Here is a 27,538-nt window from a genome sequence, read left to right on the forward strand (position 1 = left end):
AAAATCCACTCGCTTTAGTCGTCTGCTGCCACAGCCAAATCTCGCTGCGCTGTCCTAACGGATAGGTTCCCCGTACGTTCCACATTCATTTCTGCGGCTATTTCACGCAATGTTGCCATCTTATAGCACTGACATCTCTACCTAAACGCCGCTGCTCGTCGGCCACTGAATTGACCGCAGTGAGAGGCAATACCGGAAATATGGTATTCATATTTTTACTCTCTTGATATTTTGGATCTCGGAGTATTGAATTTTCTAATGATTTCCGACACGGAATGTCTAGCTCCAACGACGATTCCGCGCCAAAGTCTATTAATTTCTATAGTGCGGCAATAATGTCATGGGACACTTTTTCACGTGAATCACATGACTACAAATGACAGCTCCGCCAATGCACTGCTCTTTTATACCTTGTGTAGGCGATTCTGCTACTATCTGTAAATGTGCATATCGCTATCCCATTACTTCTGTCAGCTGAGTGTACACGCAGGAGATGGAATCAACAGTAAAGTAACATTTCAATAAACATTAAGTTCAACAAAAATATGGATTTGCATGGGATGTAGGCTACAGATTTGAATTTTATAGAGAACAAACGAAGTCAACCGTTTTCATATCTAAATTTTCAGAGCCGTCGGAAAGGAAGCAATGAGTATATTAAGTAATGGGTGTTTTCTAAATGTGAACGTTAGGTAGGAACAAAATAACAGACCAGCACACTAGTAGAGGCAACGGCCTTGCCGCAGTGGATACACCGGTTCCCGTGAGATCACCGAAGTTAAGCGCTGTCGGGCGTGGTCTGCACTTGGAGGGGTGAGTATCCGGGCCGCCATGCGCTGTTGCCATTTTTCGGGGTGCACTCAGCCTCGTGATGCCAGTCGAGGAGCTACTCGACCGAATAGTAGCGCTTCGGTCAAGAATACCATCATAACGACCGGGAGAGCGGTGTGCTGACTCCACGCCCCTCCTATCCGCATCCTCCATTGAGGATGACACGGCGGTCGGATGGTCCCGGTAAGCCACTCATGGCCTGAAGACGGAGTGGAGTGAGCACACTAGTAGAGCTGCAAAACTTTAATTACAGGACGTGGCACACGATATACATTACTGAATAGGACTTGTAATGTACATACAAGGTGGTAATAATAGAGACGTTTAACCTAAATGACTACATAAAATTATAAATACCAAACGAATGAAGTACATTGGATGTACGAATAATGTTAGAAAGCCAGAGACATAGCTGAAATAAACTTCAGCATTGTTTTCAGGTCTCTCGACTTCCGAATAATTCCCCAACGACATGTCTGCAATTCAGATTACGTTGTCACGAAATCCCCGAAAACGTATTACAAGTCATTTTTATTTTGGGTAACCTGTATGTGCATGTGCTACAGTTTACATAAAAGCACTGTGAGACAAAGCGACCAGTGGATGCGCTTAAACATTCTGAGATGTCTTGACCACAGTTTTATTATTCGAATCACAAACTTGTAGTCAAGACATCTCAGAGTGTTTAAGGCACCGGTGGGCAACCGGCGGCCCGCGGGCTGCATCGGGCCCGCGGTTAGTTTTAATCCAGCCCGCGGAAGAAATTTGAACATGACGCTGCAGAATCTTGCAAACTGAAGTTTACAAGACAGCTATTGTAACATGTAAGTAAAGAAACAATGTTCACGACGCGTAGAAAAATGTAAACATCTGAAAATGCGTTGAACATAAAGTGAATGTACTCTCTATGGCGCGTGTTTTGAGGCGTAATTTGTTGGCAAGGCGTATCGGGAGAGAGGTGCCATTCAAGTCGCTGTGTTACCCTATAACAAACTGTCAGGGACGCTATACTTTTGACTTCATGCGCTATGAGCGCTGCTGTAGCATCACGCGACGAGGCGGCCCGCGAGCTGAAGTAAGTACACGCGTCCACCGAAGTTTGCACGTGCCTGGTTTAGGGTATGTGCACGTATTTCTATTTGTTTATGTGAATAACATCCTTGAACATGCACTATGTGATCAAAAGTATCCGGACACTCCCAAAAACATACGTTTTTCATGGTATGTGCATTATGCCGCCACCTAATGCCAGGTACTCCATATCAGCGACCTCAGTAGTCATTAGACATCGTGAGAGAGCAGAATTGGGTGCTCCGCGGAACTCACGGACTTCGAACGTTGTCATCTGATTGGCTGTCACTTGTGTCATACGTCTGTACGCGAAATTTCCACACTCCTAAACATCCCTAGGTCCGCTGTTTCCGATGGGATAGTGAAGCGCAAACGTGAAGAGACACGTGCAGCACAAAAGCGTGCAGGCCGACCTCGTCTGTTGACTGACAGAGACCGCCCACAGTTGAAGAGGGTCGTAATGTGTAATAGGCAGACATCTATCCAGACCATCACACAGGAATTCCAAACTGCATCAGGATCCACTGCAAGTACTGTGACAGTTAGGCGAGAGGTGAGAAAACTTGGATTTCGTGGTCGAGTGACTGCTCTTAAGCCACACATCACGCTGGTAAATGCCAAACGACGCCTCGCTTGGTGTAAGGACCGTAAACATTGAACGATTGAACAGTGGAAAAACGTTATGTGGAGTGACGAATCACGGTGCACAATGTGGCGATCCAATGGCAGGGTGTATGTATGGCCAATGCCCGTGAACGTCATCTGCCAGCTTGTGTAGTGCCAACAGTAACATTGGTGTGGTCGTGTTTTTCATGCAGGGGCTTGCACCCCTTGTTGTTTTGCGTGACACTATCACAGTACAGGCCTATATTGATGTTTTAAGCACCTTCTTGCTTCCCACTGTCGAAGAGCGATTTCGGGGATGGCGATTGCGTCTTTCACCACGATAGAGCACTTGTTCATAATGCACGGCCTGCGGCGGAGTAGTTACACGACAATAACAAACCTGTAATGGACTGGCCTGCTTAGAGTCCTGCCCTTAATCCTATAGAACACCTTTGGCGTGTTTTGGAACGTCGACTTGTGCCAGGCCTCACCGACCGATATAAATACCTCTCCTCAGTGCTGCACTCTGTGAGTAATGGGCTGCCATTTGCCAAGAAACCTTCCAGCACCTGACTGAATGTATGCCTGCGAGAGTGGGACTGTCATCAAGGCTAAGGGTGGGCCAACACCATATTATTCCAGCGTTACCGATAGAGGGCGCCGCGAACTTGTAAGTCATTTTCAGGCACGTGTCCGGATACTTTTGATCACGTAGTGTAGTTCTCAGAATCTCATGTTTGCTTTTATTCCCAAACGGCTGTACTGAAAACATTCCGCCGGCCGAAGTGGCCGTGCGGTTAAAGGCGCTGCAGTCTGGAACCGCAAGACCGCTACGGTCGCAGGTTCGAATCCTGCCTCGGGCATGGATGTTTGTGATGTCCTTAGGTTAGTTAGGTTTAGCTAGTTCTAAGTTCTAGGGGACTAATGACCTCAGCAGTTGAGTCCCATAGTGCTCAGAGCCATTTTTTTTTGAAAACATTCCTTTCGAATTGCTGGTATGGATACAGAATCAGTGAGCGTTGCGCACTACACTGTTATAACTCGGCATTGGCTTCGTACATAGCGCTCGCTATTCGTCCACCGGGCATTTGCGTACAGTAGGCTGATTGACAAATAATTTATAGGTCACGGTGCATTGTGGAAGTATTCTACGGTACCTTGTCGATCAACTCCGGTTCAAACTCTTTTAGCGAGATATGTTTATATATTTGTTTATTTATTCAACCTGATCTGAATAGGGCCATCAGACTCTCCCTTAACGTCGGACCAGGGTTTCACACAAACAGTTTATTACATCACTGTTACCCAAGAAATAAGAATTTTAATATGACAGTGTTAAAATATTTATATTTGGTGTGTCTGAAGTAGCAGTGTGAGTACATTATACTGACTGTGAACTAACAAAGTTAATATTGGCATTACTTGTGCCACTGCAGCTGCAGTCACTAATAGTGATAATAGTAACAATAATAACGACAATAATTGTGACGTCAGTAACAATAATGTTATGTAATGTTATAAAAGAAGAGTTCATAGGTCTACAAAATAGATGTTTGTTGATATAGCGAGTTTTCAGAAAAAGGAAATTTAAGGAGGCTGTCTCGCCCGAGAGTACTGGAAAACGAGGAACATCAGTTTCGAAAGAGGGATGTAGAACGGTAACGTGTACGTACAGGGACAGTGGTAATTTTATTGGTGCTTTAGTAGATATGCCGTTACCTGTCTTCTGAAGCTGGTGATGTTATTTAGTTCTCTGAGGTTATTCCAGGGTCGGGTTTCTGCTACTGAGAAGGACTCCGAGAAGGTGGCTGAACGACGGAGTGGAACATATAGGATTTTGCTCTGATGGGAACGTGTGTTTGGCTCAAATGGCTCTGAGCACTATGGGACTCAACTGCTGAGGTCATTAGTCCCCTAGAACTTAGAACTAGTTAAATCTAACTAACCTAAGGACATCACAAACATCCATGCCCGAGGCAGGATTCGAACCTGCGACCGTAGCGGTCTTGCGGTTCCAGACTGCAGCGCCTTTAACCGCACGGCCACTTCGGCCGGCCCGAACGTGTGTTTCTGTCGTGTTGTTCACACAAGAGCGTTAAGGTCAAACAGAGATATGAGGGACAGTATTCGTTGATAAGACGGTAGAGAAGGTAGAGGGTACGGAAATCTCTGCTCTTGTCTGCATGCAGACAGGATAGCTGTGCATATGATTAATAAAACAAGGATAGCATATGTTGTTGTTGTTGTTGTGGTCTTCAGTCCTGAGACTGGTTTGATGCAGCTCTCCATGCTACTCTATCCTGTGCAAGCTGCTTCATCTCCCAGTACCTACTGCAACCTACATCCTTCTGAATCTGCTTAGTGTATTCATCTCTTGGTCTCCCTCTACGATTTTTACCCTCCACGCTGCCCTCCAATACTAAATTGGTGATCCCTTGATGCCTCAGAACATGTCCTACCAACCGATCCCTTCTTCTGGTCAAGTTGTGCCACAAACTTCTCTTCTCCCCAACCCTATTCAATACTTCCTCATTAGTTATGTGATCTACCCATCTAATCAAATGGTTCAAATGGCTCTGAGCACTATGGGACTTAACAGCTGTGGTCATCAGTCCCCTAGAACTTAGAACTACTTAAACCTAACTAACCTAAGGACATCACACACATCCATGCCCGAGGCAGGATTCGAACCTGCGACCATAGCAGTCTCACGGTTCCGGACTGCGCGCCTAGAACCGCGAGACCACCGCGGCCGGCCTACCCATCTAATCTTCAGCATTCTTCTGTAGCACCACATTTCGAAAGCTTCTATTCTCTTCTTGTCCAAACTATTTATCGTCCATGTTTCACTTCCATACATGGCTACACTCCATACAAATACTTTCAGAAACGACTTCCTGACACTTAAATCTACACTCGATGTTAACAAATTTCTCTTCTTCAGAAACGCTTTCCTTGCCATTGCCAGTCTACATTTTATATCCCCTATACTTCGACCATCATCAGTTATTTTGCTCCCCAAATAGCAAAACTCCTTTACTACTTTAAGTGTCTCATTTCCTAATCTAATTCCCTCAGCATCACCCGACTTAATTCGACTACATTCCATTATCCTCGTTTTGCTTTTGTTGATGTTCATCTTATATCCTCCTTTCCAGACACTGTCCATTCCATTCAACTGCTCTTCCAAGTCCTTTGCTGTCTCAGACAGAATTACAATGTCATCGGCGAACCTCAAAGTTTTTATTTCTTCTCCATGGATTGTAATACCTACTCCAAATTTTTCTTTTGTTTCCTTTACTGCTTGCTCAATATACAGATTGAATAACATCGGGGAGAGGCTACAACCCTGTCTCACTCCCTTCCCAACCACTGCTTCCCTTTCGTGTCCCTCAACTCTTATAACTGCCCAGACTATTTTTCTGATATAATGAGGCCTTTACATAAATGTTCCACTACAATGAAAGGACTGTGCGATACAATTAATACAGTCATACGGAAACTTCGTCTCTTTGAAAGCCATCTTTGTAAAGGGTATCTAATTGTTGCTGATCGTTTTGGATCCTGCAACTGCCTCCAGATAAAGCTTTACTTCGTAACCACCAAAACGATCTGTGTTTTTGCAACAGAAGGTGTCGATATCCGTGTAACATGGAAAACGAAATGTAATTAATTAGCACTGCACTTTCAGTCACAACGGATGTTCTGCCTGTCGAAAAGTATTTAGAGGTAACTGATTTACCAAATTCTGTGTTACCAAAGAACCGGAAATAAAGTGCCACAAATTGATCATGGCAATGTTGTGACTGGCATGCAGGATTATACAGAAGTGCAGCTGCCCTGTGCGTATAGCGTAACACACAGTGTGCCAGCTTGCGAGAAGATGATGGTGTGTCACACCCCTTTCGAATCTGCACGGCGGATCAGCGACGTAGTTGGTGCATCGGCCACCTTGAGCCTGTTTTTTTGGGCTGTTTCCCAGGCTCGTTTAGGCGAATACTGGGCTGGTCCCAATTTTCGCCTCAGAAAATGCAATACGCACCAGTGAAAGTACATTCACAGGCAGAACAGAGTTCAACAATTCAGAGAAGTGACGCACATAACTTCCCTTGGTTTATTTAACGCTAGACCACTTCTTTTTGTTATTTACGGGCCTCCATCCCCTTACAGCCCTTCCTTGCTCTCACGAAACGTTCCTTCATCGGTGATGCTGTAGTGCCACTGTAAGTATATTTGCATTTCCTCATAATAAAAATACTAGTATAAAGTCTTCTGAGCCGAAAGCTTCAATCCCCTGCTCTTGATATTATACTGTTGGTCTTTCGACTTCATAAAGTAACAAAACTCCTTTAATAGAACATGCTGAACTGAAAGTACGCATGTAGGACTCTGGGTAGAATAAAAAGTGTTTCTTCGCTCTTGAAAAGAAAATTAAGTATTTTTGTGGACAAAATACAAGAAAGTAAAATTATTTATTTCCTCTAATTAAACAAAAGCAGCCATCTGTAGCTGATAATCGCGAAATAACTTCCATTAATCTTTTGTTGGTGATATCAATGGAGATATGTGTCCATGTATTTCATAAGGGTAACAGGTGAAAATGAATTTCTTCCTCTGAGCAGGTTGTTGTTGTTGTGGTCTTCAGTCCTGAGACTGGTTTGATGCAGCTCTCCATGCTACTCTATCCTGTGCAGGTAAAATATCTCATATGTGGTACACAGCACTAGAGCACAGAAGCACCAGACCAGAGAACTTCACGAGTCTGTTGGGTAACTGACTACCGACGTGAGTGGCATCCGGTCGCGATTTTGCCAAATCTTGCGTACAGTGATCCCGTACGACACAGGGTTATCGCTAAGAAGAAGAAGATACAGAAATTCCGCTGAAATTCTATTTTCATCTGGTCTGATGTTTTTGTGTAAAACGTTTTTGCGCACAACTCTTTCTATCGCGAAGAGAACAAAAAGCAAGAAGATCCCGCTTTTGTCATATAACACAAAAAGCGTTCTCTTCTTTCGGTAGCCGAGAGTCTGACATCAAGTGGCTAGTCTCTCAGACATGAGCACAGATGTCGCAGTTCACAAATGTATTAAAACGTGTGTCCTTTCGCGCCAGTTTGTTGCATTAACCGATACTTTTGCGTGCACAACAACTACTGCACGTGCACAGACTTTTTGCCTACAATAGCCTGACGGCGCACTCCATCTACAACGTCCTGCCGAATAGATGTGAGCTGCCATCTGACCATTTAATGCACTTGACTGTAAGAACGTTTTGCAAATTGTAACGTTGTTTCTGATTTGAAAATGGCTATAGAGAGGGGAAAACACGTTACTCAAATCAAAACTAGACGTACGAACTTCCAGCATGCTGGAATGATTGCTAGTTAGCGACTTCTGTTAACCAATACAACGAAAAGGCAGCTGAAGTTGCAAAATTCACTTTTTTTTTGTTTACTCGATGACTAGTTTTGGGCCGGGACCCATGTACAAATCACCGTAATAGATAGTCAAAATGATAATTCCGGAAATACAAAAACCATTTGAAAAATATATACATGTTATCAAGTTTAAATGACCAGTTAAAGCGCTGTAGCTGTCCATTTGCACTTCATAATACGTACAGGGTGGTGCAAATAGTAGTGGCCCGGAGAGCAGAGTTCCAGGGTACATAGAAACACAGCAGAGGAAAGGAAATACAGTACTAACCTGACTATAGCAGACACTGGAAGTGACCACCATTCATCTATTGTCACTTTTGGGCCCTGGTCAGCAGGTTGCTGAAGGCGGATCGAAGCTAGACTCCTGTAATTGCTACAATCTCATCCGAAATATTCTGCTACAGTACTTGAAGACTATGAGAGTCGTTGCGATACACCCTAGACTTGAGGACTCCCCACACTAAGTAATCGCACACTGACAGATTAGCTGAGCTGGATGGCCAGCTAGGGCCGCGACCAGACTGGCCTCCGCTAACAACACTGTCACGCGTGAAGACTGTGTAGATGTGCTCCAAGATTCGGGAGGCTATATGGGCAGTTGCTCCGTACTGTTCGAGGTAACTGTAGGCGTGCGCACCACGGGGTGTGGTTAACTGCACACGTCCACGTCCTATCATATCCACTCGTCCAGGCCACTTTTATTTGCCCCACCCACTATCTGTTTTTGATACGGTTTTGTATTTTCGGGAATACAATTTTGACTATCTGTTGCGATGATTTGAAAATGGGTCCCGGCGAGAAACTAGGCTTCGAATAAATAAAAAGATGAAATTTGTAACTGTGGTTGCATTTTTGTTGCACTGAAAACTAGACGTATTCGTCTTGATGCATTTACCGCGACCGTTAGTTATAAAAAAGTGTCCAAATGCAGTCTTAAGATCGCTGTCCTTTATCTCCATATCATCGGTTTCGGGCAGCTGCCCATCTTCAGATCTATTACAAAAAATCATTTTATAATTACAAATGGTCCAAATTACAAATGGTTTAAAATTTAGGTTTAGAGATCAAGATTCTTAAGAAATCAGTTATAATACAAATTTGTGCAACATATCATTTGTCGCAGTTACAGAGTAACGTGTTGAATGTGGAACCTAGAGTTCACTGTCATAACTAACCACGCACTAGCCTACTGCCTCTTTATAAAAAATTTCTTGAGAATCTGATCGGTGCATCGTCTACAGCGCAGTAGTAAATCTACGAGCGCCAAATAAGAGTAAAAGAAAATTTTATTAGTTTCTACATCGCTTTTAAAGTTTAGTGATATTAAAGCCCTGAGCCCGCATCTCGTGGTCGTGCGGTAGCGTTCTCGCTTCCCACGCCCGGGTTCCCGGGTTCGATTCCCGGCGGGGTCAGGGATTTTCTCTGCCTCGTGATGGCTGGGTGTTGTGTGCTGTCCTTAGGTTAGTTAGGTTTAAGTAGTTCTAAGTTCTAGGGGACTGATGACCATAGATGTTAAGTCCCATAGTGCTCAGAGCCATTTGAACCATTAAAGCCCTGATTTTTTGTATGCTATGCTTAGGAACATTTTTATGTATGAATTATTTCTGTCTATCAAGGGTACTCCTGAGCGCCACTTGTTCTATGATCGCCAGATGGAAAAAGCAGAAAATATTTTTGAATATTCTGAAGTTCTTTCAAAGCTTTTAATGATAATGTCCTCATCGACATTTCATTTGTTAAATTTGGGAATATCTTTTATGTATAATACCAGTCCACAGAGGGCACTTTCGGGAGCTACAAACTTTGCACCAGTTATGTTTCCTATAAAATAATTTAATTTCTTTCTTTTGTAAAGTTCTTTAAAAATATTTTAATACTGTTCAATTTCACATCAATGCTTTATGCTGTACTAAGGGACATTTCAGATGATTTAGAGCGATCCTGTAGTGACTTGGCAAGACAGCCAAGCCACTAGGAGGTAGCCGAAAGGCACGCGTTTAAGCTCACGCAGACTGGCGTGAGGTCTGGAACAGGACAATGTCTTGAGAATTGCAAATAAAGTACGAAGATCTTGGAATACTTAACTTTAATCCATAACTGGTGTACATCGCTCTTGACGGTACATTAATTACAATCTCAATATAAACTGGTAATGGCGCCTTGCTAGGTCGTAGCAAATGACGTAGCTGAAGGCTATGCTAACTATCGTCTCGGCAAATGAGAGCGTATTTGTCAGTGTAGCATCGCTAGCAAAGTCTGCTGCACAACTGGGGCGAGTGCTAGGACATCTCTCTAGACCTGCCGTGTGGCGGCGCTCGGTCTGCAATCACTGACAGTGGCGACACGCGGGTCCGACGTATACTAGCGGACCGCGGCCGATTTAAAGGCTACCACCTAGCAAGTGTGGTGTCTGGCGGTGACACCAGAATCCACTCTCTACAAATAGAGGGAGCTTTTCAGCATCCTTGCACTCGTTGCAGGTGATAGAGATAGTAGTCGTTGTCATGCATAATCGTTCTTTGGCTAACACCATGTTGGCAGGCCATTTGCCTGGAGCTTGTACCAGGGTTCGTCTCAATATTTCGTAGAATCCGGTCCTCCAAATCTGGTGTACGCACAGGCCGCCGGCTCCCTGCAAGGACCTATGACCACACAGACGCCCAAAAAGGGCTTGAAATGTTGTGTGATGTGGTTAGCGCCAGTGAGGGTACTTGTTTTGATACAGACATGCTGCCTCTCGACCGTTTCCATCTGCTTATCCACACAGAAACACCAACTCGGTTAGTTCCCGACATCAATACCGGGCCATTCTGTTGCTTACAGTACGCTGCGTCAATCACACAGCCTGCAACACACAAGGATCACACGGCACGTGGTCAGAGGAACTGTCTTTCGTCTGTGTCATCTGCCGTGGCAACGATGCGTTTCTGGACACATGTTCATAGGATCTTTTTGCTTCATTTCCAGTTAGGAATCCGTCTCTTCAGTTTGTCGGTTTTATTAATGTTCACCGAAATCTACTGATCAGGATTGTGCCGATGATATTTTTCCGAAAGTCTGATGATATATCTGTTCACATGGCTCTAGGCACTACGAGACTTAACATCTGAGGTCATCAATGCCCTAGACTTAGCACTACTTAAACCTAACTAACCTAAGGACAACATACACATCCATGCCTGAGGCAGGATTCGAACCTCCGACCGTAGCAGCAGCGCGGTTCCGGACTGAAGGGCCTAGAACCGCTCGGCCACAGCGGCCGGCGATATGTCTGTAATCTCATGTATTCTATACACCAACTGGGATAATCGTTTCGTTGCTATTTTTCCCAAGTGGTTTCAGAAATTTTGGAAGAATGTTATCTATGTCTTCCATCTTATTTGACCACATGTCTTCCAAAGCTCTGTTATACTCTGACTCTAAAACTGGATCACTTGTGTTTTCTACACTGCCTGAAAAAATTGGTACACCTTTTAGAGGTTTCCAGTTCGCTTAAGATTTATTGCTGCAGCAATGCATATGGAGTACATGAAATGATTACATTTACAGATCAACAGTACAAGCGGTTCAGAGGTACCAGGTATCGTTCTATGCTTGAACACCCATATTAGTAAGCGCTCTAGCCCCTACAGGCGGCAATGCAGGAGCTGACTTTGCCGTCCAGTTGATCATACAGACGGCGAATACTGTCCGGGGATACGTTATGCCACGCCTGCTCGACCGACATGTTCACTTAGTTCTGTAAGCGTTGTTGGTTGCACGTGCTCGGTTAGAGACACTGCTAATAATCGGTTCGCAAAAGTTCGTGTTGACACTTCGGGGCTCACGAGCCCTCTATCTGTACCGTGGTAGCTGTACGATCTGCCACTGCTGCCCTTACAATGTGACGATCCTGGGTGTCGTCTGTGCTGCGTAGACGTCGAGAACCTCGTTTACGGGCGTGGGAATGTTCACGTGACCACTGATACCAGCATCGTTGCGCAACTGTCACAGCACGTCAAACTTGTGTATCCATTCGGAAGGCCACAAACTGATCCCTCTCAAGCTTGCTCAGTTGACAGTAGGAAGCGCGAGTGTATATGTGTGGCATAGTTGCCTGCTTCCTTCTCGAGTTTGCACCAACACTGAGGCTTTTGGTTGTGAGCGTTCCCTGTTAAAGGGTAGAGGCAGACGGAGTTCTGATAGCTACGCTACGATGTACCCTCTTGGCAGACGACGTTGAAATCATTGTCATTACATCTACTATCCCCCAGTTGACATTGGAGTCATGGTATCAAAATCGACGTCATCTTTCCAGATGTACTAATTTTTTTCCGGCAGTGTACGAGGGTGAGTCAAATGAAAACCTCAAATATTATTTATTGTGCAGAAATGGTACAAAGCTGTATCACTTTTGAACATAATCTCCCCCACGCTCAATGCAAGTCCCCAGCGCTTACCAACTGCATAAATGCCTTTAGAAAAAAATTCTTTTGGTAGTCCACGCAACCACTCATGCACCGCGTGGCGTACCTCTTCAACAGAACGGAACTTCTTTCCTCCCATTGCGTCTTTGAGTGGTCCAGACATATGGAAATCACTTGGGGCAAGGTGTGGTGAGAATGGTGGATGAGGAGGACACTCAAAATGCAGGTCTGTGATTGTTACAACTGTTGTACGGGCAGTGTGGGGCCTTGCATTGTCATGTTGCAAAAGGACACCTGCTGACAGCAATCCACGTCACTATGATTTGATTGCAGGCCGCAGATGATTTTTTAGGATATCTGTGTATGATGCACTGGTGACAGTGGTTCCTCTAGGCATGTAATGTTCCAAAATGATGCTTTTTTCGTCCCAAAAGAGAGTCAGCATAACCTTCCCTGTTGATGGTTCTGTTCGAAACTTCTTTGGTTTTCGTGTTGAGGAATGGCGCCATTCCTTGCTCGCTCTCTTCGTTTCCGGTTGGTGGAAGTAAACCCAGGTTTCGTCCCCAGTAACGATTCTTGCAAGGAAGCCATCACCTTCTCATTCAAAGCGCCGAAGAAGTTCTTCACAAGCATCAACACGTCGTACTCTCATTTCAGGAGTCAGCTGCCTTAGCACCCATCTTGCAGACACTTTGTGAAACTGGAGCACACCATACACAATGTGGTGTGCTGACCCATGACTAATCTGTAAACATGCTGCAATGTCATTCAGTGTCACTCGGCAGTTTTCCTTCACTATGGCTTCAACTGCTGCAATGTTTTGTGGTGTCACAACTCGTTGTGCCTGACCTGGACGAGGAGCATCTTCCACTGAAGTCACGCCATTTGCGAACTTCCTACTCCATTCGTAGATTTGCTGCTGTGACAAACATGCATCACCGTACTGAACCTCCACTCGTTGATGAATTTCAATAGGTTTCACACCTTCACTACGCAAAAACCGAATAACAGAACGCTGTTCTTCCCTGGTGCAAGTCGAAGTGAGACGGCCATCTTTATACTGCGACAGTATGTGTGCGTCTGCACTATGCTGCCACCTGTAGTCTATTCTGCACGCTGTTTGTGGCACGCTTACCAACTTACAGGATAACGGCGAAAAATTCCGATTTGTTATTACAAATTTAAGGTTTTCATTTGACTCACCGTCGTATATGTATCGAGGAGACACATCAGGTCGTCACGCCTGATCTAGTGTACCTGTGCTAGCCGACTGTCCATTCGTCCGCCCTCATGGGCTGCAAAAAGACAAGTAACCTTCGGCGGTTGGCGAGCCCGCACTCTCGCTGCATCGGTTTTCGCTCACCGAGTTTTACCGTTACGTTTTACTGCAAACCCATGGCAGAATAAAGCGTCTACAGCTCCTCAAACTTCTGTTCTCGGAGACTTGTGTGTACAAACACAGAATCGAAGATACAATGCACAGTTCCTTTGAAAAGTTGTCGGGATAACTAAAGCTCGCTGTGAGAGGAAATCATCTACCATTAACAGTCTGATTTAAGAAGAAGAATGGGGAACATGCGTTCAGGTCCGCCAAATACTATCAATTTCTCCAACTTTATCTCCTTCGCGTTTTATAGTACAGAGGAGCTTACTGGAGCTCAAGTTACGATAAATCGTAATGATGCGGAACAGTAGCGTAGTTCACACTATAGTAGTGCCACGACCAGACATAAGCTTGCAGTCGATACTAGACATTTTAATTAAGTGAAGGAAGTAGTAAGGAGGAAGGAAGATTGGGTTTAACTTCCCGTGGACATTCAGGTCGTTAGAGACGGAGCATAAGCTCTGATTGTGTTAAGGAGGGGGGAAGAAATCGGCCGTGCCCTTTTCAGAGGAACCATTCCGGAATTTGCCTGGAGTGATTTAGGGAAATCAGGGAAAGCCTAAATCTGGATAACCGGATGCGCGTTTGTAGCACTTTCCTCCCGAATGCAAGTCCAGTATGCTAATCACTGGGCTGCCTCACTCGTTTTTTTAAAGTGAAAGATGCATGAGTAGAATCATTTTTAGCATTCATTACGCAGAATGTGTTAAGCTAATGTACAGAGAGTAAAAATAAGCATTTCTGACAGTGGAGTAGATCTTGGGTCCCGAAGTCTTCATCTCGGCCCCTACCCAATGAAAGAATATCGACACTTACACGTCGACACAGTTTCTGCTTTTAGCCGTTAGCAACTTGGAGGATGGGAAATTCATGAAAACCTATAGTTTGAAGCGCAGCTGAATAACAGTTTTGTGGTGATGAAAATTTTTGTTGGAACTACACTCATGCTCGTAAATTAAGGATAATTGCAGAATGTAGTGCCACACAACGTGGCACTACACAAAACTGGCGCTAATAGCATACGCACATACGGAACACACACGACACAGATCTGTAAGTCCACGGTATTGGTGACAAGTTGGGAAAACCGTGCAGATACACATGTGCTACAAAACGCCACTGTTTCCTGCGCATGTATCCCGACATCAATATGGGATATGATCACCATGCACACGTACACATGCCACACAACGGGTTGGCATACTCTGCATCAGGTGGTCGAGCAGCTGCTGGGGTATAGCCTCCCATTCTTGCACCAGTGCCTGACGGAGCTCCTCAAGTGCCCTAGGGTTTTGAAGACGTGCAGCGATACCTCGACCGAAAGCATCCCAGACGTGCTCGGTGGGGTTTAGGTCTGGAGAAAAGGCAGGCCACTCCATTCGCTTGATATCTTCTGTTTCAAGGTACTCCTCCACGATAGCAGCTCGATGGGGCCGTGCATTTTCATCCATCAGGAGGAAGATGGGACCACTGCACCCCTGAAAAGGCTGACATACTGGTGCAAAATGACATCCCGATACACCTGACCTGTTACAGTTCCTCTGTTAAAGATATGCAGGGGTGTACGTGCACCAATCATAAATCACCTCACACCATCAAACTACGACCTCCATACTGGTCCCTTTCAAGAACATTAAGGGGTTGGCATCTGGTTCCTGGGTCACGCCAGATGAAACCCGGGCGAGAATCACTGTTCAGACTATACCTGGACTCGTCCGTAAACATAACCTGGGACCATTGTTCCAATGAACATGTACTGTGTTATTGACACCAAGCTCTACGGGCTCTCCTGTGACCAGGGGTCAGTGGAATGCACCTTGCAGGTCCCCGGGCGAATAAACCATGTCTGTTCAGTCGTCTGTAGACTGTGTGTCTGGAGACAACTGTTGCAGTGGCTGCGTTAAGGTCCCGACCAAGGCTACCTGCAGTGCTCCGTGAACGCCTGCGGGCACTGATGGTGAGATGTCGGTCTTCTTGTGGTGTTGTACACTGTGGACGTCCCGTACTGTAGCGCCTGGACACGTTTCCTGTCGGCTGGAATCGTTGCCATAATCTTGAGATCACACTTTGTGGCACACGGAGGTCCCTTGCTACGACTTGCCGTGTTTGACCAGCCTCCGGTCGCCTTAGTACTCTACCCCTCATAACGTCATCAATATGTGTTCTTTGAGCCATTTTCAACACATAGTCACCAATAGCACGTCTGAAAACGTCTGCACACTTACTCGCTGCACCGTACTCTGACATGCACCTACATACCTCTGCGTATGTGGACAGCTGCCAGCGCCACCGTGCGACGACCGCAGGTCAAAAGCACCGCATGGTCATACCCCGAGGTGATTTCAGCCCGCAAACCGCCCACCAGAGCGTTGTTTCACCATGTATCAGCATTATCCTTAATTTATGAGCATGAGTGTATATTCGTCGCCAGGAAATCCTGAAGTCGAAGATTCGTGGCGGGGAGCTAAACAAAATCCATGGGCTTCTTTTCCCTCATGTATGTATCCGTTTCAACCGTAAGGGCTTTGTAAAAGGTGACTGCAACTAAATTATTTAAAAGAATTAAAATTCCTATTGATGGTCTCTGCCACTAATCTTCTTCCTCACGGCAACTGTTTTTACGATTACCTACAAGTTCTTAGAGCTCCGCTGTCGTTCTCTCGGCAATAAGTATTCGCGATCCTTCCAAGATCTGATGACCAGTGTGAGTTAATTATAATTTTTGCGATATTATAATTGATCTGTCATTTTTAGATTACTTGGAATTATGATGGTATGCATTACGTTCTATATGTTATATTTACATGTCATACTTATCGATGCTGTTGTTAATATTGTGGTAATTCATAATTTCTGATTGAAATGTACTATTCTACAACACATGCTAACGAGGAAAACACTTGGAATTAATTGTGTACTCGGGACAGATGCTAAGTGACACACAAAGTATAATTCTTCATAAAATCTGCATTATTCTCCTCTTGAGACAGTAGGGATCTACATCTACATCTGCATGGATACTCTACAAATCACACTGAAGTGATTGGTGGAGGATTCATAGAACCACCTTCACAATTCTCTATTATTCCTATCTCGTATAGCGCGCGGAAAGAACGAACACCTATATCTTTCCGTACGAGCTCTGATTTCCCTTATTTTATCGTGGTGATCGTTTCTCCCTATGCAGGTCGGTGTCAACAAAATATTTTCGCATTCAGAGGAAAAAATTGGTGATTGGAACTTCGTGAGAAGATTCCGTCGCAATGAAAAGCGCCTTTTTTTAATGTTGTCCAACCCAAATCCTGTATCATTTCAGTGACACTCTCTCCCATATTTCGCGATAATCCAAAACCTGCTGCCCTTCTTTGAACTTCTTCGATGTACTCCGTCAGTCCTATCTGGTAAGGATCCCACACCGTGCAGCAGTATTCTAAAAGGGGATGGACAAGCGCATGTAGGCAGTCTCCTTAGTAGGTCTGCTACATTTTCTAAGTGTCCTGTCAATAAAACGCAGCCTTTGGTTAGCCTTCCCCACAACATTTTCTATGTGTTTCTTCCAATTTAAGTTGTTTGTAATTGTAATTCTTAGGTATTTAGTTGAAATCACGGCCTTTAGATTTGACTGATTTATCGTGTAACCGAAGTTTAACGAATTCCTTTTAGCACTCATGTGGATGACCTCACACTTTTCGTTATTTAGCGTCAATTGCCAATTTTCGCACCATTCAGATATCTTTTATAATAGTTTTGCATAATGTCTTGACTTTTTCTGAGGACTTATTAGTCGATAAACGACAGCGATATCTGCAAACAGCCAAAGATGTCTCCTCAGATTTTCTCCCATATCGTTCATATTGGTAAGGAACAGCAAAGGGCCTATAACACTACCTTGGGGAACGCCAGAAATCACTTCTGTTCTGCTCGATGACTTTCCGTCAAATAATACGAACTGCGACCTCTGACAGGAAATCATAAATCCAGTCACGTAACTGAGACGATATTCCATAAGCTCGCAATTTCACTACAAGCCTCTTGTGTGGTACTGTGTAAAAAGCCTTCTGGAAATCCAGAAATACGGAATCTATCTGAAATCCCTTGTCAATAGCACTCAACACTTCATGCGAATAAATAGCTAGTTGTATTTCACAAGGACGATGTCTTCTAAACCCATGCAAGGGATACAACAAAATTAACAACAAAGGCGCCCTATGCAATCTGCTCGGCAAACAGAACCAAACGCAGTGCAGTCCTTCTAGACATTCGTTTCCGTGATCGTGCTACATGCTTGGTGGCTGAGCCCGTTTCTCTCAAACATCCATTCACAAACTGTTGACATTGCTTCAGCAGACAATATGCACCTCGCATGCAGCTTTTGTAAATTTAGTCACATCTGTCTGCTAGACAGAAATCTACGGCGGTTTTTTGTTGTATACTACTCCTGCATGTAGTCTCCTACGTCATATCCTGCAGGGACGCAACGAGGCAGTCATGGGAATACTTGCGTGTGATTGTTCGTGCTCGAATCCATTATTGCCTCCTTGCGTCCACGCTACCTTGCTTTGCTGCCGTCGTCCGGTGCCTAACGCATGACAAACCACATTACTTGTACCACTTCCTCTTTTGCTTGCAGTGCTGAAGAAGTGCTTTGACGCCTTCGACCGTGAGAAGAATGGCAGCATCTCGACCAACATGGTGGAGGAGATCCTGCGCCTTATGGGGCAGCCCTTCAACAAGAAGATCCTGGCCGAGATGATAGAGGAAGTCGACGCAGACAGTAAGTGCCACATCTTCAGTTTCACCGACGGCTCCTAAACGGCTGTTGGCACGTTTCACAAACAACGTTCATGATTTTTTAAATTTTATTGCAAGTAGTTTTCATGAAGTTGATCACTAGATTGTGTTGCTGCTTTGCACACTTCAAGTTCGACAACAGAGAAATTTTTGTTAAGAGCCGTATGATTAAACAAGTAAAGTATATCAACTCCAACTGATTTGAAAATACGAAGAGTGTCCCTAAAATACTAATTGTGGAATTACACAACTTCGGTTGGGAATATCGAAGAAAAACCTGTTATCCATGAGCAGAATCTTAGAAAATGCTTCATAACGACGCACTACTCATTCGTTTCGCAGAGATTTCATTTCAGTTGACTGAAACTAAGTTATTCACTTCTCAGGTGAGTTGTTGGTAATCAAAACGTCACGAGTTGGAATAGCCATGTGAAGGGCGAAGTACTGAGCGTCTACACTCGTCGTCTATGGGGTTCGCAGTGTACCCTCATCCCGCGGCAACTATCGGCTTTAATGACAATAATATCATGCACGTCTGTCAGAAATTCCACATCAACGTTTGGTTCAATCTTTTATCATTGTAACACATCCAGTCAAAGACGTTCTGGCTTTTTCTCTATAGGGTTTTTTTTAAAAAAAAAACGTCACTCTGAAGATCTATAATTCGCATTCCTCCATTGTATTTATAGATAAGGCACGATTCACAAGAAATTATGTTGTTAATTACCACAATACGGACGTGTGGGGAGATGCAAATCCTCGGACAATCATGGACGTGGCGCATCGAGATCGCTTCAGAATCAACGTATGGGCAGGAATTCTCGGTGACAGGCACACAGGGCCATACACTTTACCAGATTGATTAACAGATTTCTGCTCGGTGAATTATTAGCACTGCTGGAGAGCGTTACCCTCGCGGAAAGACAACGAGTGTTGTTTATGCATGATGGGGCACCATCCTATTTCCCACGGGTCGTGTGGCAGTACCACGCCGCAACGTTTCATGGGCGATGGATTGGGCGAGGAAGTCCTGTAGCATGACCTCGCCGTTCACCGGTCCTGAATCCGTTGGATTTCTGGCTATGGAACATTATAAAGAACTGGAAACTCGTCGACGGAGCGGGTGAGCAGTGCATGTGACGCAACCCAAATGGAGCCAGATGTATCTGAAGGTTCACTACGAAGAAGGGCTGCAGGATAATTCAGGATGTGTGGTAATCACATGCAGCACTCCCTATAGTGTCTACTTCTACGTAACAGACAGACGGAAATGAGACGACAAATTGGTTCATGTCTCAATAGGAATTAGTTTCCAGACAGATCATTATAGAAACTTTTCTTCTACATTGAAGCGCAAAAGAAATTGGTATAGACATGCGTATTCAAATAAAGAGATATGTAAGCAGGCAGAATATGGCGATGCGGTCGGAAAGGCATATATAAAACAAGTGTCTGGCGCAGTTATTAGATCGGTTACTGCTGCTACAATCGTAGGTTATCAAGATTTAAGTGAGTTTGAACGTGGTGTTATTATTGGCGCAAGAGAGATGGCACGCATCATCTCCGAGGTAGCGATGAAATAGGGATTTTTCCTGTACGACCATTTCACGAGTGTACCGTGAACATCGGGAATCCGATAAAACATCAAATCTCCGACGTCGCTGCGGCCGGAAAAAGATCCTGAAAGAACGGGACCAACGACGACTAAAGAGAATCGTTCAACGTGACAGAAGTGCAACTCATCCGCAAATTGCTGCAGATTTCAATGCTGTGCCATCAGCAAGTGGCAGTGTATGAACGATTCAGCGAGACATCATCGATATGAGCTTTCGGAGCCGAAGACCGACTCGTATGCCCTTGATGACTGGACGACACAAAGATTTACGCCTCGCCTGTGCCCGTCAACGCTGACATTGGACTGTTGATGACTGGAAACTTGTTGCCTGGTCGGACGAGTCTCGTTTCAAATTGTATCGAGCGGATGGACGTGTACGGGTATGGAGACAACTTCATGAATCCATGGACCCTGCATGTCAGCAGGGGACTTGGAAGCTGGTGAAGGCTCCGTAATTGTGTGGAGCGTGTGCAGTTGGAGTGATATGGTACCCTTGATACGTCTAGATACGACTGTGACAGGTGACACATACGTAAGCATCCTGTCTGATCACGTCCATCCATTCATGGGCATTGTGCATTCCGACGGACTGGGCAATTCCAGCCGGACAATGCGACACCCCACACGTCAATAATTGCTACATAGTGGCTACAGGAACGCTCTTCCGGGGTTTAACACTTTCGCTGGCCACCAAACTCCTCAGACATGAACATTATTGAGTATATCTGGGATGCCTTACAACGTGCTGTTCATATCTCCACTCCCTCGTACTCTTACGGGTTTATGGACAGATCTGCAGGATTCATGGTGTCAGTTCCCTCCATCACCACTTCAGACATTAGTCGAGTCCATGCCACGTCACGTTTCGACACTTCTGCGTGCTCGCGGGGGACCTATACAACATAAGCGGGTGCAGCAGTTTGTTTGGCTCTTGAGTACAGTTTTACTAATACTACCTCCTATAGGAATATGTGGCACTTTTATTAAACGCCCCTGTGTATGCACTAAATTCTCTTATGAGTAATTCCTCAATTGTCACTATAATATCAAGAAACTCTGCTCGGATTTGTGCAGGAAACGTTTGGCCCAATCCTTTGTTACTGTACCATAACGAATCAGAGATTACTGCCAATTTAAATGCTTCCGTCTGCAAACATGACAGAAGTTATAACACTTATGTGGACAGTTTTTTAAGTCTTTTGTAAATTCGTTGAAACAAGTTGAGCAGAAGCTCTGTAACGTTATTGTTTCCAGACTTCTGTCAAGACAAATTTTACGTGCCCTCAGAGGAGACAGCTAACAAATGGCTCACGCAAGTAAAATATAGTCTGTCATTTTTCTGAGCGGCACGTCTGTCTCAGAAGAAACGGAGAACACGCAGTTCACTACCGAGGAGAAGGGCGTTTCTTCTGTGACTGGTAATCAACAACAGTAAATGAAATAGAGCGGTCCATTATTTTCATTTTGTGCAAGTAATTAACTGAACTGGACGAAAAAATTGCCAATGGGGTAGCAGATGCTTCTTTGTCTTTGAAAAGATAACAAAAGAACTAGCTACAAGAGGTGAGACAGCGGCCGTCATACTTAAGTGTCGTCTTTTAGCAAAAGTGATAAGAAGTAGCCAGAGCGCGTGTTTCGCTGCGCTCAGCCAAGACAAAGGACATAGCGAGGTGGAATGAAAGCATTCTTTACTGCCGGAAGTGTTCCCACTGGAGTCTCCGACCCGTCACCACCACCGCTCACCCCTCCTAGTATACTCATCAATACGCTGCAAAACCGCCACGCTGTCTGCACCAACAAGACTATGGATGCGAATAAGATGTATAGCATCTCGAGAACTCTCTACCGGAAAATTTTCGGTGCACCTTGAAAGAGCGCTCCCGCTATATATTATGCAAATCACTGAGAAGCGCGTGGTACTGGGTATTTTCAATGGATAACATGGATCTTCTCGATCCTATCGTGTATGTAACGCGGGAACAATTGCTGTTTAAATTCCTTTGTGTGTGTGTGTGTGTGTGTGTGTGTGTGTGTGTGTGTGTGTGTGTTGTAATTAACCTGATTTTGTTCTCGCGGTCTCTACGGGAGCGATTCGCTGGAGGATGAAGATTGTCTCTGCGTTCTTCACTTAATTCTAGTTCTTGGATTTATGTAAGCAAGCTTTTACGGGATAATTTGCGTCTATTGTCAACTGTCGGTCGATTCACATTTTTCAACATTTCTGAGAGTCTCTCCTGTGAATCAAAGAAACCTGAAAGTATCCGTGACGCCCTTCTTTGCGTACGTTCAGTAACCCCTGTTAGTTCTATTTGGTATGGGTACCATATATAAGGAGCAATCTAAAAGTTTCCGTACAGTCCACAATCAGACAAAATCTCCGCCAGCATTGAGGCAATCATCATACCGACTCCTCAAGTTAAAGGTACCCCTTTGCTAAGACACTGTGTCCTGCTGCGTGAAGAAGTCCGTAAGTGTCTGATGCACATCCTCGTCCGACAGGAGTCTTCGACACTTCAAGGATTTTTTAGAATCGAAGGCTTGATAATTGCATGCAGAGAGACCAAGACTATAGGGCGTGTTCTCGAAAGTCTCCCTCTAGCGTTGGCGTAAATTCTACGTTACGATATTTGCGATATGGGGACGTGCGTTATCATGAAGCAAGCAGCACGCCTTGTCTCCATCAGGCATGCTGCCCCATACACATTCATTATTCTCCGATGGATGCCTGCCGTTGTTTGTCCTTTGGCAGCCAAGAAAAGAATAACAGCACGTTGGTCATGTTCGAACGCGTCTGGTAATAACATTACCATAGTGTCCGCCCCGATAGCTGAATGGTCAGAGTGACGGATTGCCGTCCTAAGGAGCCCGCGTTCGATTCCCGGCTGGGTCGGAGATTTTCTCCGCTCAGGGACTGGGTGTTGTGTTGTCTTCATCAGCATTTCATTCCCATCCGGCTCTCAGGTCGCCCAATGTGGCGTCGAATTTAATAAGACCTGCACCAAGGCGGCCGGACCCGCCCCGTAAGGGGCCTCCCGATGAATGACACCAAACGCTCATTTCCATTACCATAGTTCACGTTTCTGCATTTACCGCACGCACGTCGGAAAGTCACTAATGTCGTACTTATCCCTTTCCAACATGTCAGTGCCTATATAGCCACACAAGAGTCGCCCTACGTTGCATGTAAGCTGCAGAAACGCCTTGAAACGGAGCTTTTTTATCGCCCTTTATACTTAGGCAGTATCCTAAGACGGCATGCACAAGTGATTTGTAAGCATTCCCCTTTGTAGAATGAATGCATTTTCTCAGTGCTCTGTCAGTTAACCGAATTCTGCCACCTGCCCTACCGACGACTGACCCTATGTAATCATTCCATTTCAGATCACTACAAATTGTTATTCCCAGGTATTTGTATAAGTGGACTTATTCTAGCTGTGTATCATTGATATTGCACTAATATGATACTATGTTTTTTAGTTTTGTGTAGTGCATAATCTTGTATTTCTGCACATTTAAAGCAAGCTGCCAAACCTTGAACCAATTTGAAATCTCATCAAGATCTCATTGATTATTTCTGCCTCTTTCTTCAGACTACTTCATTATAGATAACCGCATCATCTGCGGAAAGTCAGAGATTGCTATTAATATTGACTGCAAAGACATTATTGTACAACAATAACGATCACACCACACTTCCATGGACGACTCCTGACATTGTTTCTACTTCTGTAGATTAATCTGTATCCAAGGTAACATGTTGCGTCCTGCCTACCAATAAACCCTCGACTGAGTCACATAATTTATCTGATATCCCTTATAATCGCACTTTGCTTAATAAACATTGGTGTGGCATCGTGTTAAATGCTTTTCGAAAGTCAAGAAATATTCCATGTACCTCACTTCCTTTATCCACGGATTTTATTATATCATGTAACGAAAGCACCAGTTGGGTTTCACATAATCCAGGCTGGTTGTAACGGAGGACCTCATTACGTTCGAGATACTTCATTATGTCTATGTCTATGTCTATGATTCTACAACAGATGGATGTCAATAAGACTGGACGATAGTTCTGTGGACCACTTCTGTCACAGTTCTTGTAGGTATGTGTGACCTGTGCTTTTTTCTCTATCAGTGGACAGTGTTTTTTGTCCAAAGGATCTACGGTATATTAGGGTTAAAATGGGAGCCAACCCAACAGCAATTTCTGTACAGAGTCTGACAGGGATCCCATGACGCCTTGTAGGTTTGTTTAATTTAAGCACATTTAGGTGTTTCTCAACGTCATTGACACTAAATTCGCTATCACTTATCTTTTTAGTGGTGCGAGAAGTAAAACTTGGAAATACATCTGTATCTTCTGTAGTAAAGCTACATCACAGTTGCTAAATACACTGCACATCAGAATTAAGGATCACCTTTTCGAAACCCCGTATTTCCCATCCATTGCGACGTTTAAGTTTGAAACTTGGTTCAAAGGTGCGTAAGACCTTCTTCTGTAATGATGCAAAAGCATGGTGCCTTGCGACGTCACCCTTTGGTCTCGACAACGCTTCAAACACTCGAAAAAAAAATCACGGTTAAGAAGATCATGTGACGTATAAGGTGGGTTCATTGGCATCAAATTTCACCACAATTCTGCCGACTGCGACCTTTCTCGTGTCACTCGCTTGGAAGGTCGTCACATCTCCTCTTACCCAAATTTCACCCCTTTTTTTGACGCTTCTGCAAAGGAGGCCAAGACCGCGACGCCCAGCGTTTAAATCACACGGTTTTCTTGTCAAGTGGCCGAAGAAAACGTTACAGACACACTGCAGAGAGTAACGGTGCCTGGCATAAATGGTGTCTGTAAAACCATTCCTTTCCCTGTGACGTTGCTTACACACGTTCCGCGGTAGAAAACGATTATTCGCAGTACTACGAGCGATAGGAAGACGTTCTTCACAGCCTTTGACTTTCAACCCTCCTCTAAGGACATTTCGGACCTGCATCGCCACCGGACGTGATCGCACCCATTTGGAGGAGCACAGTGAACAAGCAGATTTTTCTGTCGCGTACTAGGTGGAACTACTAGGGACAGTTAAAAACCATTCGACGAAATTTGAATGTGATCCGAAACAGCGAAAGTGTTTATACTTTTTCAGCCCTCCGATTTTGTGTCCTTCTGTGGCGTGATCACAGAGAGAGGCTACATTGACTCATGCGTAAATAAACACCCCATGTCGGCAAAACCCAAAACCCTCGGTGGCACCGTCCTCCCTTCATTGAGAATTTTAAAAATATACCTGTACAGACGGAACCGTGACAGAGTCCTGGGCAGTTACAGACCGGCAGTCCCTTCGACATTCTCCGATTCAGGACGGCTCACTAACAGGTCTAAGTGCAAAAGCGCAGCGGCGAAAGAGCAGCAGTGTAGCCTAGCTGCAGGCGCTTGATACTGTCGCCACGGGTTCTGTCTGTACAGGTGCGATTTCAAGCTGCTCGACAAAGGCGGGTGGATGGCACAGAGAGTTTTGCCGAACTGGGGGATTTTAGGAGGACACTTTGCCGTTTTATTCACCTATGAGTCAGTGTCATCACATTTCCCCCTCCCTACCCCTGCCAGTGATCACGCCACAGGAGGACGCGAAATAGAAGAGTTGAAAAACAATAAGCACCCTTTTCTGCTTCGGATCACGTTCAAATTCCGTCGAATGGCGTTGACTTGTGCATGTTGGTTCCAACCTGTACCAGAGAGACAAAAAATTGCGTTTGCACTGTCCTCCAAAGAGGTCAGATCACGTTTACAAGGTCTACAACTTTGCATCTGCCGTATGCCGATAGCTGGCGATAACGGTAAGTAGCGGTCGAAAGAAACAGATCGCAGATGTCAGGCAGTTAGCTTAGACCTCGGTCAACATAATCTCATTCAAACATTAGTCGATTTGTGCTTGCATCATAAAGTTGTTCTTGATTGAAAATGTCAGTTTATGAGCCTAATTCTCGTCATTTGCGGGACGTGTTGGTATTTTGTTTCAGTATGAAGAAAAGAGCGGCTGAGTCTCATCGAATGCACTCAAGTACGTATGGTAAGGACACTATTAGTCCGAGAACGTGTCGTGAGTGGTTTCAACGCTTCAAGAACGGTGATTTTAACGTTGTAGACCGGCATAGTGGTGGAAGAGAGAATGTTTTGGAAGATACATAATTGGAAACATTGCTGAGTGAAGACTCACATCAAAGTCAAGAAGAATTGGCATGATTAGTGGGACTGACACAGCAAGCCATTTTAAAACGTCTCAAGGCTATAGGCATGAGTCAGAAAGAAGGAACTTGGATCCCGTGTGAGCTAAAACAAAGAGACATTGAACGATGTTTGTGCGATTGTGTATAGTTGCTTTAGAGGCAAAAACGGAAGGGATTTATGCATCGCTTTGTGACCAGGGACGAAAAACGTGTTCATTACGATAACCCTAAACGCAAAAAATCATGGGGATATCCCGGCCATGCTTCCACATAGACGGCCAAACCGAATATTCACGGCTCCAAGATAATGCTCTGCATTTGGTGGGACCAGCTTGGCGTCGTGTACTTGACGTCTTAAAACCAAGTGAAACAATCATTGGTGCTCCTTATGTAACGCAATTAATGCGTTTGAGCTGAGCATTAAAAAACAAACGGCCGCAATACAGCGAGAGGCACGATAAAGTGATTTTGCAGCACGACAACGCTCGACCCCACTTTGCAAAAGAGGTCAAAGCGTACTTGGAAACGTTAAAATGGGAAATCCTACCTCACTCGCCGTATTCTCCAGACATTGCTCCCTTTGACTATGGTTCAAATGGCTCTATGGGACTTAACTTCTGAGGTCATCAGTCCCCTAGAACTTAGAACTACTTAAACCTAACTAATCTAAGGACACCACACACATCCATACCCGAGGCAGGATTCGAACCTGCGATCGTGGCGGTCGCGCGGTTCCACACTGTAGCGCCTACAACCGCTCGGCTACAACGGCCGGCTCCCTCTGACTATCACCTGTTTAGATCAATGGTGCATGGCCTGGCTGACCAGCACTTCCGATCTCATGAAGAAGTCACAAATTGGATCGATTCGTGGATCGCTTCAAAAGATAAACAATTTTTTGACTAGGGATTCGTACACTGCCCGAAAGATGGGAGAAAGTAGTCGCCAGCGATGGAAAATACTTTGAATGATACATGTGTAACCAGTTTGGTTCATTAAAGCCTTAAATGTTTGGGAAGAAACGGTGGAAGCAAAGTTGTACACCCTGTAGTTGAGATGCAGCCACACAATGTCGTTAGAGAAGGGTATCAGCAGTGTCAAAGTTTGTGAAGAACGTCTTCCTAGTGGTCACTGCACTGCGACCTGCCCTTTTTGACCGCAAAATTTGC

General features: G+C 44.7%; 1 protein-coding gene across 1 annotated transcript in view; it reads left to right on the forward strand.

Annotated features, from left to right (window-relative positions):
* The window catches only part of LOC126457143 (troponin C, isoallergen Bla g 6.0301), a 164,442-nt gene that overhangs the window by 115,631 nt on the left and 21,273 nt on the right, over window positions 1-27,538 (forward strand). The window contains exon 3 of the mRNA XM_050093215.1: window positions 18,369-18,512. Within this exon, the coding sequence (XP_049949172.1) occupies window positions 18,369-18,512 (144 nt within the window). The remainder of the gene's footprint in view (window positions 1-18,368; window positions 18,513-27,538) is intronic.

Source organism: Schistocerca serialis, chromosome 1 (genome assembly GCF_023864345.2).
Source record: "Schistocerca serialis cubense isolate TAMUIC-IGC-003099 chromosome 1, iqSchSeri2.2, whole genome shotgun sequence".
Lineage (NCBI taxonomy): Eukaryota > Metazoa > Arthropoda > Insecta > Orthoptera > Acrididae > Schistocerca > Schistocerca serialis.